The 19,521-nt window shown below is 42.5% G+C and overlaps 2 protein-coding genes across 3 annotated transcripts in view; one reads left to right on the top strand and one right to left on the bottom strand.

Moving 5' to 3' along the window:
- Positions 1 to 10,367, top strand: part of MTREX (Mtr4 exosome RNA helicase) — a 40,702-nt gene extending 30,335 nt beyond the window's left edge. Inside the window, exons 20-27 of the mRNA XM_028749105.2 lie at positions 383 to 493; positions 711 to 899; positions 2,861 to 3,024; positions 4,658 to 4,763; positions 6,173 to 6,229; positions 7,573 to 7,735; positions 9,623 to 9,727; positions 10,091 to 10,367. Of these exons, the coding sequence (XP_028604938.1) occupies positions 383 to 493; positions 711 to 899; positions 2,861 to 3,024; positions 4,658 to 4,763; positions 6,173 to 6,229; positions 7,573 to 7,735; positions 9,623 to 9,727; positions 10,091 to 10,143 (948 nt within the window). The 3' untranslated portion in view covers positions 10,144 to 10,367. The remainder of the gene's footprint in view (positions 1 to 382; positions 494 to 710; positions 900 to 2,860; positions 3,025 to 4,657; positions 4,764 to 6,172; positions 6,230 to 7,572; positions 7,736 to 9,622; positions 9,728 to 10,090) is intronic.
- PLPP1 (phospholipid phosphatase 1) overlaps positions 8,240 to 19,521 on the bottom strand; it is a 91,069-nt gene continuing 79,787 nt past the window's right edge. For both annotated transcript variants that reach the window (XM_028749106.2, XM_028749107.2), the window contains exons 5-6: positions 12,759 to 12,935; positions 8,240 to 10,713 (exon numbers count right to left, since the gene is read on the bottom strand). In XM_028749106.2, coding sequence (XP_028604939.1) covers positions 10,582 to 10,713; positions 12,759 to 12,935 — 309 coding nt within the window. In that variant the 3' untranslated portion in view covers positions 8,240 to 10,581. The remainder of the gene's footprint in view (positions 10,714 to 12,758; positions 12,936 to 19,521) is intronic.

Below are 19,521 nucleotides of genomic sequence, written 5' to 3'. Positions count from 1 at the left end.
CAGTTGGAGACGTTCTCCTGTCAGGCAGAGTTGTAAATATAAAATCATTCAGATGTCATCATTTTCCAATATATCTTAAAACGGAATTTATTATTTTTGGAGCTTGCCTCTCCCCCTCCCCTCTTCAGGAAAACTACTTGTGAAGCCAATTGAACAGACTATGTAGAAAATCAATGCTCAAATGAATGCTGTAGTTCTTAACACATGCAATAGGCACTATTTAAATACACATGTGTAGCATGATCTCTGAAAACTCTAACTGTATTAAGTAAGAGACGTCTAGGCTATGTTCAATGTATGCTGTGCACAAAACAATATAAATGCTTAGCAATCTGAGATTAATGTGCATTTTCAGTTCATCCATCACCATATGTTTTAATAGGTTGTTCCTGTTTTGGTGCATCTTCTGTCAGCAATCAGCAGTGTTCGCCTATATATACCCAAAGACCTGAGGCCTCTTGATAACAGGCAGAGCGTACTGAAGTCAATACAGGTACTATAACTTTGAAAAGCTGAAAGTGCATAGCACTTCTTTTCCAAAAACAAAGTACTTCACATTCATGATCTAGTTGTTATCCTTATTGTAAGATAAGTCAGTGTTGTTAATGCCCATATCAGAGAAAACATCTTCTTTATGCCATGATGCAATAGAGATCATACTTTTAAACACTTTTTTTAAAAAAAATTGCTTTTATCTGTCTTTTTTTAAGGAAGTGCAGAAACGATTCCCTGACGGTGTTCCTTTGCTGGATCCTATTGATGACATGGGCATTAAAGATCCAGGCCTGAAGAAAGTAATCCAAAAAATAGAAGCGTTTGAGCACAGGATGTATTCTCACCCACTTCACAATGATTCTAATTTGGAAACTGTGTACAAACTTTGTGAGAGAAAAGCACAGGTAAGGAAAAGCTTTTCAAGTACATCTTATTTTGGAGGGACAATAATTGGGTGATACTCATTTTGCATACAGGTGATCCCAGATTCAATCCCCAGCACCTCCAGTTTAAAAAAGGTGGTGGGTGAAGAGAGAGACATCTGGCCAATCTTTTGACAGGTAGTAGATAATATTGCACTAGGTGGTCAAAGAATCTGTCCAGGTATCAGTCCTGTCAATCATTCCATTAGCCTTAAAGCAATGGACCACATAAGTACACAGGTAAATTGGTAGTAGTTCCAGATAATTTGAGAATGGAATATCTCTTGGAAACACATTGCTGAAGCACTTTTGTGAATTGGAAATGGTAGATTTTCCTTTCATACCCAGAAGCTCAAGGCAGATTCACTGTGTAGTCTTACTCTAAAACGAGAGCAAAACATATGCATCTCATCTAACATGAAGGGTGCTCACATGTCTACACCATGACTTTTTCCTTCAAAATGCTTGCAGGCAGGGCGATGCCACCTCTGAGTAACATTAAAAGCAAAAGACACAATCTATGTCTGTGTGTATGTTTGGTAATTACAAGCATGTATGTGAATATTGCATTTGAGTACAAGAACCAGTTGTATAAACATTATCATAAGAGCTGCTCTGAGAAATTGCTGCATTTGATATTCTTCCAGATCAGATTGGCATAAAGAATTGGGAAGGCTTAGGGTTTTCGGGCTGGTGGTGACTGTCTTTTCACTTTCCCACAAGGCCCTCGACTTGGCTCTTGTCGTTGATGGAAGTGTGTCTGCAGGCATCTTGGTGTAGTGCTTCATGTGGTCTGGATAGTGTCAATTAGTCTTTACAGGGCTAAGAATTCCAGCTGGGGTTGTTTTGTTTTTTCTCAAATCGTAGTCTCATACTTGAGCATACATCTCTTGCTCCATCCCATCAGAATTGAGAGAGGAGGTCGGGTGGACCAATGCTTAGAAGCAGCGATGTGCTGGTTGTGAGCCAATAAGTGGAAGCTGAATCCTAATACAACATGGGTGTTATGTGTCCTGAGTTCCCTGGTAGGTGGGGAGATGGCCTCTTCTGGACAATGTTGAAAGGGACCTCTTGGGGGTACTACTGGATCCAGCATTATCACTGGAGGCTCAAGCAGCTATATGCCCCCTTTTCAACAGAAATGACTTGGTCACTCTGCTCCATGCTCTGGTAACTTCCAGGTTGGATTATTGCAACACATTCCACGTAGGGTTCCCCTTGGAAACTTTAACTGGTCCAAAATGCATCATTTAGAACTCATTTAACCCCTGCTTTAAAACAGCTGTGCTTGTTACCAGTTTATTTCAGGGACCAGTCCAGAGTGCTCACATCAGCGTTCAAAGCCCTAAATAACTTAGGTCCAAATATCTGAAAGACCACCTACTTTTTTACATACTCTGTCAGGGATTGAAATTAGCAGATGGGGCCCTTTAGGTAATTTTGCCACCCATTGAAGTTCCAGTAAGGGGGGGGGGGTTGCCCAGGAGAAGACAGCCCCTAAGCTCTGAATTCCCTCCTCACAGAGTGGTGCCTGGCCCTTTTAGTCCCTTGTTTTCATTATATGATGCTTAAGACCCACCTCTTTCCTCGGACATTGACATCTGGGAAATAGTGATTGTAAGCTGTTCTAACTGATTTTAATATTGTATTTTCACACTGTTGTAACCTGCCCTGGGATGTTATGGGGAAGGGTGGGCTAGAAATCTTATCAATAGTTACAATAGTAATGCATTTTTGCCATAGAAAATTCTTAACTTTTTTTGTTTTCTTGCTCACAAATCTGTTTCTCCCTTTGCTTCGCAGATGTATGGGTAGATATGTGGCCTGTGGAGATTGAAGTTTTACATTCACAGTAAAACTTTGGGTTTTTTCCAGGAGACAGGGTCAAAAGTGTCTTAATGCCTGATTCCTCGTAACACCTCTTTGCTTGTGTTTAACTTCAGATCGCTGTAGACATTAAAGCAGCAAAACGAGAACTGAAGAAAGCCAGGACTGTTTTACAAATGGATGAGCTCAAGTGTCGTAAACGTGTTTTGAGAAGGTTGGGTTTTGCAACCTCCTCGGACGTCATAGAGATGAAAGGCCGAGTTGCTTGTGAAATCAGCAGGTAACGTATGTTACTGTTGTAGAAAAGACTGCGAACAGATGTTTGTATGCAGTTTTCCTCTTATCTTTGTGTAATACAGTGAGACATTCTGACGCTAAGGAAAAATCTCATGTTAAAACATATGGGGGGCAGTATTGAAGTGATCCTAGGTTATTGAAAGTAAAACACAGGGTAAGTTTGAAGGACAGAAAAGCACCGTGAGGCTGGGATCCAGAGAATGCCATGAACCCAGCAGGGCTTTGGTTTGTGTTCTTCTAAACAGCAGCCCCCACATAGCCACTTAAGCAAACTACTTTGGAAATTGCAGGTCCTTTCAGAAGCAGTTTATTTGAAATACTTTTACCCTACCATTTATCAGGGTGGCACCAGTTATCTCCTGCTCAAAGGAAGTAAAGTCAAAAATTGTATTGGGTGGGCCCAGTTTGTGAGCATACTTCAAACCACTGTCTGGATCCTACTTTGAAATGTGATGTCAAAGATACATGGTATCTACTTTTTAGATCCCTATATTAGTTTAGAAAACAAATATTATGGTGTTTGTGTAAATCATCTAGAAGTGGCACTCACTTTCTGATAGCAACACCTTAACATATTTTGAATATTCAACACTATTGATTGGTACAAAAAAGCTGCAAACCCAGAACAAGAATATGAAACCTGAAACTTTATGCGACTTCTTTGTGTTCAGTGTTTAGATTCTGCAGAGTGTTCCATTATAGGAGGTGGACTCTCCTTCCTTGAAGGTTCTTAAGCAGAGCTTGGGTATCCATCTGTCATGGATGCTTTCACTGAGATTCCTACATTGCAGGGGGTGGGACTAGATGACTCAACTCTATGATTCTATGATTGTATATTAACTTGCTAATGTTACATCTGAAAATAAGAGGTGTCTTGGTTTAGCTTGGCAGAATTAACCAAATATATATTGTGAATTTGTAATAGTAACCATTAGAGCGTAGAAAATTATTTGGACGCTTGGTATATGGTCCTTTTTAAATTTTGTTCTTTCTCTCCAAATAAACATGCTTAGCCAAGTTTGTTTATTCCCTTCAGTCTCATAAAATACACTGGGCAGGATTCATCTGGTGAGTTGTTAGTGGAGGCCCTGCACCACGGCTTCTGCTCATGCACTGGCCCCTTCCTCTTCCCTCAAGCACCCCCAGACGTTGGCTGGGGGGCTGGGTGAATCTCCAGAAGAGCACATGGGAGGAGGCTAGCAGGGATCGATCCATCTGGCAAGCCAAAACCCTTACCCCATAGTTCTGGCATCAAAGTGCAGTGTAGATTCTGCTCTTCTGGCTTAATCTCCTCCAGCAAGTCCAGTTTCAGCTTCTGAACACTACATGACATGCTAATCCATCCTGACCTTTGTTTCCAAATTTTGTTTCTCAGGACCCCTGTAGTTTTCTGGTATGCCATCTGTAAGTTATGACGACATCCAGATTCTTCGCTTGCTTGCTCCCTCTCTTTTTCTCATTGGTAGTGGAAGGGCACTTTCTGAATTAAATGTCTTTATTATTAATTCTTCTGCCTTTTGAACAGAAGCTACTGATCAGTTTTCCAGAAAATTGCTTTCAAATGTATAAAAGGACGAAGAAATATCTAACACTGTCGATTGCATTTCCTCTTCCAGTGCTGATGAGCTGTTGCTGACGGAAATGATGTTCAATGGACTTTTCAATGACTTATCTGCAGAGCAAGCAACTGCTTTACTAAGCTGCTTTGTATTTCAAGAAAATGTAAGTTAAGTTTGCATAACCAGAAAAACCTAAATTTGATTAGCCGTAATTTATATCTAAATGAATGTTTTGTTCTACCTTGCTTTCTAGTCAGAAAAGGGGACTAAAAAGCATTTGTAAAACTAATATACAATCCTAGATTCAAGATTCATTAAGCTAAAAAAATGGGCATGGTACATGCAGGATCAGACACTACCGTGCAGGGAGAGCAAGAGAGTCCTGGACTTTCGCTGGGTTGAGATTTCCTCCTGATAAGTAACACCAGAGGAAGCTGGAAACAGAGTCAAGCAGACAGAACCAGAGCAGAGAAAAAAGGAGTTTAAATGGCACCCACAACAATCAAGACAGCTCCTAATGAGTTCCTTGTCTCAAAATGAATTTTTTAAAACTCAGTTGTTTTTATTTTAATTTCCCTAGCTGTTTTTATTTTAATTTTCCTATATTATAAAGTGCATTCCAAAAGTGTCATTGGTCAGGATCCAGAAAGTTTCATGCATGAGAAGAAAGCAGTTCTGTACATTCACAAAGAAGTTTCTGGTTTCTGTTCTCTCCCCCCCCCCCCCACTACAACTGTGTTGTCCTGCATTGCATCCCATATTGCTGCCAGAGGAGCCCCTGCCCCTCTGAATAACATAAGCGGAAGTGGATGTGCACATGAAACACCCAAAGTTTATTGCATATATTCAGTAGAGAGGAAAAAGACATTTCTCTGAAAGGCGGAAATGAAAATGCCAAATAAATAAGTATCAGAAACTTAGGTGGAATCCACTGTTGTGCAGGTGGACTTCCTCTCACAGTGTGACTTCGCTTTCCTCTCCTCTCACTCCAGCCCCCTACGCACCCCCCCCAGAATCTGCTCTGGAGGGGTCCCCTAATCATCTGGAGCAGGTACTGAGGGCATGTGGCAGGCTGCATAGAAGAGGAAGGTGAAGGCTGTTCTACTTTTGCATGGCCAGTGTTCAGTATTTCTTTCCCCTCATCATTCAGTTGCATTTTTCAGTGATAAATTATTTGTAATCACTGGCTTCTATGTCAAATATCTAAAGAGCATTTTTGAAATTCTGTGGTTCAGTGGTAATCTCAAAGTTTATTTTTGTTCCAAGTTGATGTGTTGTAATATATTGGCATTGGGATAATATTTCACTGAAAAGAAGTCCAGAGGCCCATATTCTGGACTGAAGTTTGGCACTACTCTTATTATTGGTCTGTTTTCTGTAAAAGAAGCTTTCTTAGGAGTGTTAAAGGATTGATGAGCACAATCCACCAAGCATTTGATCCCACAGGTTCTCTGCTTGTTTCAGACTTTGTGCACCAGCTACATAACTTGTGGTCTTTAGAGAAAAAATTATAAATTAATTTAAATAATGCCAAATGAATGGATATTGATGCTTTCTTCATCTTTTTTTCAGTCTAGTGAAATGCCCAAACTAACAGAACAGTTGGCAGGCCCCCTTCGCCAAATGCAGGTAAACTTCAGCAGATTTTTCTGGCATAGGAAATGCCGCATTCATTACTAAATGGTTTTACAAGCCATTAAAAGTCAATTACCTTCCCTTTCCTGCTCTGTAACCTAAACATACACCATAGTATATCTTTGAGATATTGCACCGGCACAGATCTTGATATGCCTACACATCGTGCTAGCTTCGTACATTTAAAAATTAAATTTTATAGGGTGTTTGGGATGATATAATCCAAAATCTTTCTTGATATCTTTTAAAGTTTGTCTTTAAATTTTAATACCATTAAGATAGCTTGAGGGTGAGGGGAGGGCTTTTGGAATATTTTATCCAATGAGGGTTTTTGCATACTAGTGACTTATCCAATATGGTTTTTGCATACCAGTGAGCTACATGAGCCTGTTAAACTAGCATTTTCTTCTGTGTTTACTTATGAAGGCCCATGAAGACATCTGCCTGGCAGTCTCCACTTCCTCAGTGGCTGCATTTAGATTAACAAACCAAGATACTGCTTTGTAAACTGCCTGGAGATTTTTAATCAGAAATCAGTCTATAAATGTTGCAAAACAATTATCCCTCATACATCTCACACACAGCTGCTCTGCTCCTCTCATCAGGAGCCAGGAAATCTCCAGTTAACTAGCTTCCTATTACATCCAAACTGGAAGGTATGATAAATGAACAAACCAAGGTGGTTTAAATTTGTCTTAATGTCCTGACTTGTTTGGATGCCGTTAGTCATAGCTTCCTGGTTTAGATGTAAAGGAAAATGATCACTATCTGATGTGTTCCTGGCTTGCTCACTTGTTTGAAGGGAGGAGTGAAGCAGGTATGTATGATGCAACACAGTTCATTTCCCTTCATGTACCTGCGTGGGCCTTAAGTTACTCGACAGAGACCTTGGCCCAGGTGGCCCTGGGAAGTGGGTGGCTGCTAGGAAGTGCAGCTTGCCCATGGCACCCTGACTGGGAAGTTGACTCCATGGAGCAGCTCTCCTGGCTCTATGGACTTTTTAGTGCCAGACCTTTGTTATTTCTCCAGGCTTTTTATACAACTAATTTGTCAACAGAGTCTTAGCTTTCTGTGCAAGTTGTTTTATTTTTCAAATTGAGCTTCTTGTCAGTTGTGTTTTCGCTTATCAGAAATGATGTTTTTAATCTTGTTTTTGAACACTGCATTTTCTTGTTCTTTTGTAAGCTGCCTACGGAACAAGCGGGCCATATAAATCTAGCACTGCTGCCACTGAAAAAAATAATCTCAGCTTGTTAACAGTCAATTGTCTGGCGTGCATATTTCAGGAAGATAACTTTCATTTGGTTTGTCTCGAATTTTCAAAATCCTCTTTAAAGGAATGTGCAAAAAGAATCGCTAAAGTGTCAGCAGAAGCTAAATTGGAAATTGACGAGGAAAACTACCTGAATTCGTTTAGGCCGAACTTGATGGATGTCGTGCACACGTGGGCCAATGGAGCAACGTTTGCTCACATATGCAAAATGACAGATGTCTTTGAAGGTGCGTGCACTTGTATTACTACTAATGCATCAGAGGTGTGGGATGGTAGGATAGTACAGTTGTTTGCATGACAACAGTCCCCTCCACTGAGGCCTCCTAATCAGCAGCCTGTGGGAGAATCTTTCTCTCTTGTCTCTCCTCCACATGGCATGCTTTCTGCTCCTATTCTTTTTTCTCTTTCTCCCCAGTGTGTCCCTTGTGTTCTGTATTTCTCAATGTGCATAAATGTAGACAGCCTGATCCTTGGTTCCATTGAATTCAGTGAAGCCTACTCAAAGGTCAACTATGCATAGGATCGAAACTGTCTTTTAACCTTGTGTGGTTGGTACAAGAGGGAGAATGAGAAGTTGTTGTTGCACCTTGTCCCAGGTGCTTCGATTGCTTCCCAGCCACTAGCCATTTCTGCTATCTTTGCAATGATGGCATAGATTGTGTGCTGTAACAGTCATCACTTTGGATGCAGCAGAAATGTTATTGGGGGTAAAGAATAAGAGAGGCTTGAAGTCACTTGTGTCATATACACAATTTATTTGGTTGCAGTGAAGCAGGCAATCAATTCTGTGGATGGTTGCATTTGCAAATGCCGTATAAAAATGTCCCCCACCCTCCTTTCCCATGCAGATAGGTAGTAGCAGTAAGTCTTGCCCAATAAGTGAACTTTTTGCTGCTAGCTGGAGACGGAGACTTGCTCGATGGGCCGAGTTTGACATGCAGCATCAGGCAGGGTGGGATAATTAAGCTTTGTAAGCTGCCCACAGTAGCAATTTTCATTGGTAGGGTAGAAATTATATAAAACACAGACAAGGCACTGACCATAGTAGCATAACCCCAAACCACCATCACACCCATTTTTGCAAACGCAGAGTAAATGGCACATTCTTGTTTCCATATGGCAGATAAGCAATCCCTTTAACAGAAGAAGGAGTAAATACTGAGAGAAAGGCACTTTTTCTCTTTGTCATGACAAAGTCCATCTTAAGTGAAATTTCAGTGGCCATGTAGATCATGTTGTGGTTGAGAGACTGGAAAGTAGAAAGTTCATATAGTTCAGTATGTCTAGCAGAAAGGCAGATGGAGTATATTTAAATGTCCTTTACTCCATACACACATCCTCTGTTTTAACCATACAAAAATGCTTCTGTGGATGTAAAAGTGTCCTTGGTTGCATTTTCATAATGAGCCCTGTATGAGAAGTCAGACTATACAACCAAAGTGATGGTTTGCTCAGAATACAGCATGCAGCAAACCCTTGGAGGATATATCCCAGCTTCTTTTGGCTCAGACTTCTGTCTTTTTGGTAATTGACTCCAGGTGGCTTTTTACTAGAGTTGCTGGATCCGGAATCAAATGATTAAATTTAATCTCTTGCTGAGACTGGCTGATAAAACTTTGATTTCATTTCTTTTTAACTTACAAACTGAGAAGAACACACATTCCTAGCCTATAGATTTCCACACCTTATACCTGCTCCACCATGTATCTAAATGTATCCCATAATCTTTGAAATGAAGCCATTCATTTCCTTCATGTACACACTACAAAAATATGCAGGAGGTTAGGAAGAAGGAAGCTTGGTACCCTGCTTCTTATGATGGGGTAGCCTGAGAGCTGCAATGAGAAGTCTGTGCAAGAAGAATAAGTCAAAACCATTGCCTTAGGTTGACTTATAGGTGATAACGTTAGTTGGAACCCATCCTTTCTGATAACACAAGTTGGGAAAATTAATATTCATGACCTTATGATTATCTGTTTGGGGGGAAACTATAGAACTGAGATGTTTCAGTCCTGCTTAAGTAGACAGCTTTACAACTACCTGGTAGAAAAGGATCTGCTATTCCTCATTAGAAAATGTCTGCTTTTACTGCAAGCCCTTTTTTGCTCATGCAGGGAGCATAATACGCTGTATGAGGCGGCTAGAAGAATTGCTTCGACAGATGTGTCAAGCAGCAAAGGCCATTGGAAACACAGAACTGGAAAACAAATTTGCAGAAGGTCTGTATGTTCAGCTTCTTATAAATTGCATGCATCTTGAAATGTAGAGTCTTTTCACAAGCAATTTTAAATTTCTTAAACAAGTCAGAGTGTCCCTAATGTATTAATGGTAGGTTCCATGTATCCTTTATCTGCTGTGATCGAATTCTTTATGGAGCAGGTAACTGGAAAGCCCTTGATGTCTCCACAGCCCCCTCAAACTAGTTATACACACATTTGAGATGGAAACTGGGGAAATGATACTCAGTTTGAAACTGATACTGAGCTTCAACTCAGGTGCATTGTTAATATATCCCCTGTTGCTAGTATCAGCAATAGGTACAGCTACTCTTATGACATCATATTATTTTCTTCCCTCAACAGGCATTACCAAAATCAAGAGAGATATTGTATTTGCTGCAAGTCTTTACCTATAAGTATTGTCCTGGCACGGCGTTTGAACATCACTAATTATTCTTCAGAGGCAGAAGTGTAAAGTTAGCGACAGAATCTGCCAATCCTTCCCAAGCAAGTGAGATGCTTAACATTATTGTATGTATTTCACCATAAGCCTCATGCTAGCAAGCATATTACATACCATTGCTGTTTGTACATAAGTGTTACCACATTATTTTTAATTAAAAAACAACAACAGCCAGAATACTGTGTATTTAAAGCAAAAGCTTGAACCAATAGAGATTTAAAGTTTAGATACCTAAGTGTTACTATATACATGTAAAGTGAGCATCCAAGAAGTATAGCAGCAGCAGTCCCTTCAAGAGGCATTTAATTTATTTCTTTACATAGGTCAGAAATGCTTGACATTTTCTTTTTATAGAAGGGGAGATTCCACAGGGTAATAGCTGTTGACTTTATCATGGCTGGTGATTACTGCCATAGTGATTTCCACTGGTAGGTGTCTCGTGTAAGGTTGTGTGTGAATCTTCTTCCTCCTTCTGTTTAAATGTACGACCTCTGTCTTTGAAGAAATCAGATACATACACAACCTGGATAAACAAATTGAACACATTAGGCAGTGAGACAGCTGTCAGAGAGAGAGAGAGTACAACAAAATGATTCTTTAAATATGCCTAATAGGTCTGGGCAGTATACCAATAAATTGTCTGAAACTGGTATGGCAATCAGATTGCCATACCGGTTTCAGACATTTTGAGCTGGCAATACATTGTGGTGGTATATCGCAGGTGAAGCAGCCACTGCTGCTGAGTCCCTCTGCTACCATACAACAGATAGTTTTTTTTAAACTTCTCCACACTCCCACGAGCTGGAGGTGGATGGCTTATTCAGCTGAGAAGCAGGCTTCCTTAAACCATCCCCACAAGCCAGAGTGGGGGCTCAGCTGTGCGCTCCCTCAGCAGAGCATTTTAAAGAAGCTGTGCATCTGAACCGCCTTTGCACAGGGGTGTGGGTGGGCTACCTCTTGCCGAGGCAAGTGTTCACAGGGCTGCCTTAGCACAGGTGGAGCCAGGACTCCTTCCTCCAGGCGTTGGAGGAGGAAGCAGTTTTTCCCATCCAACGCCGACAGGAAGAGGCAGAAGCTGCACACCATGACAATAATCGTCTCCGTGGCCAGTAATTGCCTTTTTCCTCCCTTCCTCCTTTCCAACATTGTAACATACCACCGTATCAGGAAGTTTAGTTGGTGGTATATTACAGTGTTGGCAAACAGGTACTGACTAGCTCAAATTGCCTGCCTTTCAGACAGAGAGGTAGACAGAGCTTGAGAAGGTGATTGCCTACAACCTTCTCACACTTCATCTGCAGGGCTGCCTCTGGTTCACGTGAGCCAGAGGGTGGGTGCTTAATTAGCTGAGGAATGGGTGGGAGGCTGCCCACCCCGCAGCTGATCAAGCCTCCATACACGCAGAGGCACCCAGCACTCTAAGGCAATGTATCTTGGTTGAGTCTTCATCCCTGAGGTGGGGAGGAAGCAGCAGCTGAGATATGCTGATGTATCATGATGTTGACAATATATCACGGTATTTACCGTATTTTTCGTCCCATAGGACACACCTAGTTTTTTTGGGGGGAAATAAAGGAAATTCCCCCCCTTTATTTCCCCCCCAAAAGCAGGTCAGGGAAACCGAACCAGGTCGAGGAACAGCGGGATGGCGGTGCTGCGCCTCCCTGTTGTCCCCCGAGCTTGTGGGGCTGGCCGATGTCTGCCCGGCGCGAGGGGCGCCCTGCTTCAGGCTTCCTTAAACCATCCCCACAAGCCAGACTGGGAGCTCAGCTGGGAGCTCTGCTTCTGGGCGCCCCGCCCGCTGGACGGCAGGCTGCTATCCACAGCGTGGGGAGCCCTGTGGGGAACTCCTGCAAGGCTCCCCACGCTGCGGAGGTGTTCCTGAAGCGCCGGGCGCTCTGCTTTCAGGGCGGCCGACGCTCCGGGAAGCAGGCTGCTATCCGCAGCCTAGACAGCCCTGCGGGACCTCCCGCAGGGCTGCCTAGGCTGCGGATGTCTTCCTGAAGCCTGGAGAGTGAGAGGGGTCGGTGCACACCGAACCCTCTCGCTCTCCAAGCTTCAGCGAAAGCCTGCATTCGCCCCATAGGACGCACCCATATTTCCCCTTCATTTTTGGAGGGGAAAAAGTGCGTCCTATAGGGCGAAAAATACGGTAACTGCTCATATATCACGATGCTCCCAGGAGGGGTGAAGTACTCAAAAACCACATATTCCCCAGTCCTAATGCCTAACTTCTGCAGCATGTTTATACGCACTTCAGGCTTCTTTCATCTTTGTTGTCAGAAAGGGAAGTGGGGCAAGTGCCAATAATCTATGCATGCTAGTCCCAATTGGAAAGGCTTCCACTTTTGTAAATAGTTTTGGGAAGAGAGATGTACCCTAACCCACCCATACATCATGGTTTCTAAAGGAGGAGTGGAAAAAGAAATGTTGACACTGGGCGTAGTGAATATACTACCTTTTCCCCAGGCATCCTCCCTCCACCTTGTTTCATCATCAAGTCAGCAAAAGTAGTTTTGCCAAAAAGCTATATTGATCAAATGGTAGAGTAACTTTGCATGGACTTACAATAAGTATAGCTACCAGTGCTCCCTGGATAAGTCCGGTCAACACATCACTCCAATGATGTTTGTAATCAGAAATACGGGAGAGGCCCACGTAGATGGATGCTGCAATAAGACCGAACTGAGCCGTAGGACGCACAAGTCTTGCCCAATCGCCTTTCATTCTGGCCTGAAGATAAAGCTAAAACCAAAGGGACAAAAGTTTAGAAGTACAGAAGTACAGAAGTCTAGCTAGTTAACAGGGTGGGCAGAAATAGGATGGGTCTTTTTTTAATACAGTAGTTCTAACTTGATATTCTGTTGATTTGCTAGGGACAACGTTAAGTGCAATACTTTCGTACCATAATGAACATTGTGCTGAGTTGTGGCCTAATTTTACACATACCCTTTCTATGGAGCTTGCAAATTGGATCATATTGTGTATTGCATATTATCCACCTTTTGATTCAAGCTGCACAATGTTTCATAATATGTGAGGCATATTCTCCTTAATTATCAGCTATAGCACTAAAGGAACCATTCATTACTTCAATAGTAGCTGTGAGTAGGGAGATCCTTGCTAAACACAGGCAGGTATTCAAATACCTAGATGGGGAATGAATTCATATTTAAATAATTTGTATACTTTCCCTTCAATAAAAATGTTCAAGGTGGATTACAAATAAAAATACAAAGTAAAATACAGAATAAAATGAATGGCCTAAACCCCCAGCATAAACCCATACAGGTGAAATGGAGTTAAAAGGCTTGGAAAAATAAAAAAGTTATTTGTCTACTGCCAAAGTGGTAGAGTTGGTACAAGCTAATGCTCTCTCCAGAGAAAATTCCACAACCACAGTGCCTCCATTGAGAAGTCCCCTTGCCCCTCAAATCACCACTGCCTCATCTCTGATGGCCAAGACTCCTTCAGGAAAGCCTCCAAGCAAGATCTCAGAGATGCTGAGGGCAAGAATCGGCCCTCCTAAGGTGTGGGTAGAAATACACTGGGAGCCAGTACACTTGTTTAAGAACTTGCATTACCTTACCATTGCCTGCTGTCAGTCAGCAACAGAGCAGCTGAATTTGAACTAACAGAAGTTTCTATAGTCTTAGAAAGCAACTCCACTTACAATGCATTCATCAAAAATGGAGGTTACTGGAGCATAGATAACAATGGCCAAGCTGTCTGTCTGAGACAAGTCACGGCTGGCACACCAGCCTCAGCTAGTATGACAAAGCCGCTCAAGTTTATCCCCAAACTCAGACTGCTCAAATCATTTTCCCAGGCAGACAAATGGTCCATCAGCACTGGGATCAATAGTATATCCTTCTGATCTGAAATGAGTTTTGTTTTTTATCCCTTACAGTCCATTACTAATGCCAGACACCAATTCATTATTTCCAGAGCCATCACAGGTTAGCATCTACCATGGGCTATAGTCTAGCAAGGAGCCCCTTGCCAAGAGCTCTGTGGACCTGCTCCTTCTGTTCACTTGCCTCTTGCTCTGGCCCAGAGAACAGAGGAGCAAATGCCACTGCCTGCTTCCTTTTTGGCTCCCTGTTTTGCAAGCAAGCAGATGGTAGTAAGGTGGAAGAGGAGCAGCAGCTGTAGCTGTTGATGATGGTGGTGAGGAGAAGCGCCGAGGTGTCTTCCCATCACTCCTGACCACTGGCAAGGCTGGCTGCAGTTGATGGGAGTTAAGTAGAGGACATCTGAAGGACACCACACTGATGACACCTGCAGAACTACACCCTGGATTCAACTGGTCAATTCCTCCCTGCTTGATGTTATGAGCCACAATACCGACAGGAGGCTGCGCTTAGCCAAGTACCTTATCTACTGCCTCATGCTGCAGAAACTCAAAATAAAACAAATTCATGAAACCGGACTAGATCAAGCTTTGGATAATCCACAGTCTGACCTGTAACAAAGGCATAACCTTTTCTAAAACAGGCAGTAACTGGACTTGATGGGATGCAGGTTGTGGCTAGCACTCCCACAGACAATTTCAACCATTCCTTGTACCTGTTAGAACCATTATGGTTGTGTAAATGAATATATACACAGAGCATGCTCTATGTGAGCAGTAGGTGCTACTTTCCAAAGTTAAATATTTGGGGAATGCCTAATCGGTTTTTCAAAGCAGCTATTACATCATAGTTTTGGCATCCAAATCTTTCATTCTGGTGGTTAAAAAAAAAAGCTGAAGTTTAAAGCTGCATGGAGCAATGTTTAGAAAACCAGATAAAGGTTTTTCCACAGACCGAAGTTGTATTCCAGCTATGTTTTGTTGACAGAAAACTGAAGTTTCTAAGACAGTCTGCAGGCATATTTTTCAAAAATGTATACATGTGTGTTCACTATCAACAGCAAAGGTAGGTAATTCCTGCTGCTGAAGTCCAACATAGCAAAATTACACAGTACAGTTTACAAGGCTAATGCTGTGTTTCCTCAAGGCTTGTTTTTGAGACTAACTTCTACAGCAATGTAAATCATTTAGTCCCAGTGAGAACTTGAGACAGCAGTCATGCTGGTGGTCTAAAAAGAGCAGGCTGGCAGTACAGAGCTGGCATACTTCCTTCTTTCCAGCTTAGGAATTCCACTGAAGACATTGAAAAATGCATTCCTTTGCTAATAAGGTTTTTCCACACGCAAGCAATTGCTGTAGTTGGCAGAGGAACATTATACACATAAGAGGGAAGGTGGTATATGTGGTTATGAGTGGGAGAGAAGGTGGGACCTAAGACAGTCCCTTAGAAGATTGTGGTCCATAAGCAAAGAGATTTGAGGGCCCGGGACACAAATCTAGGTGGCAGGATTTCGTGCTATTTGCCAAGCTGTCAAAACTGAACTGATGATTAAAATGCTGTCCCCAAAACAGAAATGTATCTACAAAACTAGGCTGAGATGGCAAAACAGGAAACTCGGATTTAATGTTTATTCATGGACTTTAGGAAAGTAGCTACTTGGGCCACAGCTATTTAAGATGTGGAGCTAGGCTGCAATGAGACAGGAGGCACAGGTTGGGCTGTTCATTCTACCAACAATAAAAGCAGCTGATGTACTAGTCCAAAAGAAAAAAAGGATCCAAATGCCCACCTCTTCTGCTGGTGACAGTTCAGATCAGTGGGTTTTCAAGTTGTATAAGCACCTCAGTCAATCTCAAGTGCTGTATGAAGCAGCTGGCTAAGAACTAGTAACTCTATACAGCCAAGAAGCAGTTTCTGCATGTACTGTAGAGGGAAGTGAGGGGCAGATGGAGCCTGTCAACCTGGGAAGGTAGCCAATTGAGGAGAAGGAAACTGATCCTAAACCTCCACTGCCTTATGACTATACTCATTTGGGAGACGGAGTAAACCCTGAGTAGAAATCCATACCCACTGCCTTGCGGGACATCTTCAGAAGGCTAAGGAGTAAACCCTACACAAATCTGGAGTGGAATCCCTAAGACGGTTGGATGGTGTCTTGTATGCCCCCTTCCAGCAACTCCCACAGCCATGCTGGTGCCAAATGTATTGCTCTCCTTTCCTTTGGACCACATCAGCGAGGCTGACAGAGGGTGTCTTGTTATCTGGGCAGCCCCAGAGAAATCACTTTGTTGCTGCTAATGCAATTACTGGTCTCTGCAGTCACAGCAGGTGCTGTGATTCTCCAGCAGTTTTGACTTCACCCCCAGAGGCACACCCCATTATCTCTTGAGACAGACAAATGCCAACAAGAGCCTTCCAGAGCCGTCTACACCAAACACTGTCACTTCAAATAACTGACAATTTCCCTTTAAGAGCAGCAGCTGCTGCTGTTTGTTGCACATGCATACTTTCATTTTACATGCCTGTTAGCTGATAGGACAGGTTAACTGCTTCCTTCTCTGAATTTAGATAAAGAGCTTGAGCTTGGCTGGCCCCTACCTTGTCATCACAAAGAGCAACGGCAGCCGCTCCCTCCCTGCATTCTATGAAACAAACACCCACTTATGCATGGAGGCTGACATGCACGCAACCAATTCATTAATTGGCAGCCCTTTTCTCCTTCTATTATTGTTTACACAAGTGATCTGGCAGCTTCAAGTCATAAAGACAGCTAACTAGTTCTAGTTATGTGCCCATTTTGACACAACAACAAACAGTCCTGTAGCCTCCATTAAGTCACCCGTTTTGCTTCTCCCTGCCCCCTGCCATTTATTCATTAAACCAACAGACTGAAGTTTCAGGATGGACACCACTTCAAGCAGTAAGTGCCCCAACATGAATAGAGCAACCTATTCCCTAGGTTTGGAGATGAGAAAACCCATTCCCACAATCCCAGAACAAACTGGTAGGGCATGTGTAAATACACTTGCCTTCCAGTAAAATAATAGCTACACTGCTTTGTTGTACTAAAAAAAGTATTTGTGTACTTCAACAGTAATGCTTTAAGACCCATGGGGCTTCCTTCAGAGTAGGCCTGCAAAAAGATTGGGCCTTCTAATCTGAGGTTGCCAGGGTGACAACTGAGCACAAAAATAAGGAACCCGCTGTATAACAACAGACACAAATAGAAAAACCGGGTCCAGGCCAGCATACAAAGACAATACATGGCAAGCAAAGTACAACGGATTGTATTAGTCACAATGTACCCGCTATTACAAGGCATGTAGTACATACAAGCGGTATTCCAGAATCATCAAAATAAGTACAATACTATAATTAATGATATATTGTCATATATCTTTGATGCAAGAAAATTCTTGGGAGCAGCGGAGCAGCTGTAGCAAACAGGACTGGAGCCCGGCAATCCCAGTTTCAAAGAGAAACTCCAGCCTGTGAAGTTAACAAGGTCCCACATTGGGTCTCACAAGTTGAGGCACTTGCCTTATGAACTGAAGTAATAATGTGATGCGTTTCTAGCCTGCCAGCAGAAAAGTGATGACACAAATCACTACAAGTGGAAAGTGCTTACAGCAGTGCCTGCCATAGAGATGCAAATGCCAAGGCCCCTGTAACATGCAGCCTGGCCCTGAGCAAAGGGAGGAACATTCATAAATGAGCAGCATGGCAGTTGAATTTCTCCACTATCATTTTTGTCCTTCTCTGAAGGCTGCCGTTTCCTTAGATATCAGATGCTTTTTACCTTTGGTGGTCTCCGCTTAAAAGTGCCTTTAATTTGTTAAATTAGAATACCCCCACAGCTCCCTTCGAGATGTGTTTATAGAATGTGGTTAAGCTTTCACTCATAATGAAAACACAGCCTCTTCACCACATACATCCTGAGCGCAGTGTTCCTCCCACTCTCTGGTGAAATGCTCCACTTCTCCCACATGCACCACCTTTTAGAAGAAGCCACAGACCCAAGTGGAAGCAGAGAATGAACTGCTTTTGGAAAGGCATTTACAAATGTTGCAGCAAGCAGAGCTTGCAGTCAAATGGATTTTGGGAGTCACTGTTAATACTCTAGAAGATCTGATCACAAGAGGAACAGTAGTAAGCAAGTAATTCTTTCCAGCCATGACGAGGGGAGTGTTATTTCCCCCTCCTCAAATGTTCTTTTGTCACAGTCTACATCGTGCAACCCGACGGAGGGCGATCAGTAATTTCATGTGGGTGACAAGGAGGGAAGAAATGAGGAAAGCTAGAGGGAGGAAGTGTTCAATAGCAAAGGAGGTGCCCTGCACCATTTTGGCTCTACCTATGTCCACTGCCCTCAACAGACCTAACCCAACCCAACCCTGCCTTACAGCAAATTCTGGTGACTTGGCCTCTAGAGATTCCTTTGCTCTACATGTGTCTAATTCACAAAGGAAGCACCTTCTCTCCGGTGCTAGGGACCCTATTTTTCTAGCATCTCATCCAGTCTGATTGTACAGGAATAAAGTAAGCTAATCTATGGAATCTACAGGATGAAGGGTGGTATACAAGTATTTTGAACAAACACTGATGAGATATGTTCTCATGAGTCTCTTACATGAAGGTAGGAAAGGGGGCAGTTTATCATTTGCTTATAAAACTGGATCTCAGTGCGAACTTAACATTGTTAAGTTTAGGTTTTTCAGAACACTTCTGATGGGGATTGAGTGAAAGGCAGAACTTTGGGGAGAAAATGAATGTGTGTAGGGGACTGGGCCCAGATTAAGGGGTGTACAAGATAATGTTTCAGCTTTCAAGCTTTCCTTAAGAATTAATCCATTGTGGTTTTAGGCCCTTCTCTATAGCACCATAGGGGTTACAAAGAAACCAAAAGCAGAACTACTGGAGACAGTGTGTCAGACCATGCCTGCTGTTTACAGCCAAGACTGGAGAACCATTAATCCTTTATATATTTTTTAACTTGAAGAGGTCATATATTTTAGGGAAGCTTTTTAGGGAAGCTTTTCATATCTGAAGGACTATTGTATTTTAATATTTTGTTGGAAGCCGCCCCAGAGCAGCTGCGGAAACCCAGGCAGATGGGTGGGGTATAAATAATAAATTAATTATTACAGTGGTACCTCAGGTTGAGCACATAATTTGTTCCGGAGGTCTGTTCTTAACCTGAAGCACCACTTTAGCTAATGGGGCCTCCTGCTGCTGCTGCTGCGCCACCGGAGCACGATTTCTGTTCTCATCCTGAAGCAAAGTTCTTAACCCGAGGCACTATTTCTGGGTTAGCGGAGTCTGTAACCTGAAGCGTATGTAACTCGAGGTACCACCGTATTATTATTATTGTTTCATAAGCACGTATTTTGCAATGACAACCATGGTAGGTAATTTTGCTTAAGTATAATTAGTGTTGAAATGAATAGGCGTTGTGTGTACACAGTCACTGTCAGCCT

This window comes from Podarcis muralis, chromosome 11 (genome assembly GCF_964188315.1).
Source record: "Podarcis muralis chromosome 11, rPodMur119.hap1.1, whole genome shotgun sequence".
In the NCBI taxonomy this organism is placed as follows: domain Eukaryota; kingdom Metazoa; phylum Chordata; class Lepidosauria; order Squamata; family Lacertidae; genus Podarcis; species Podarcis muralis.
Note: the sequence above shows the minus strand (reverse complement) of the source record. Positions and strands in the feature narration are given on the sequence as shown.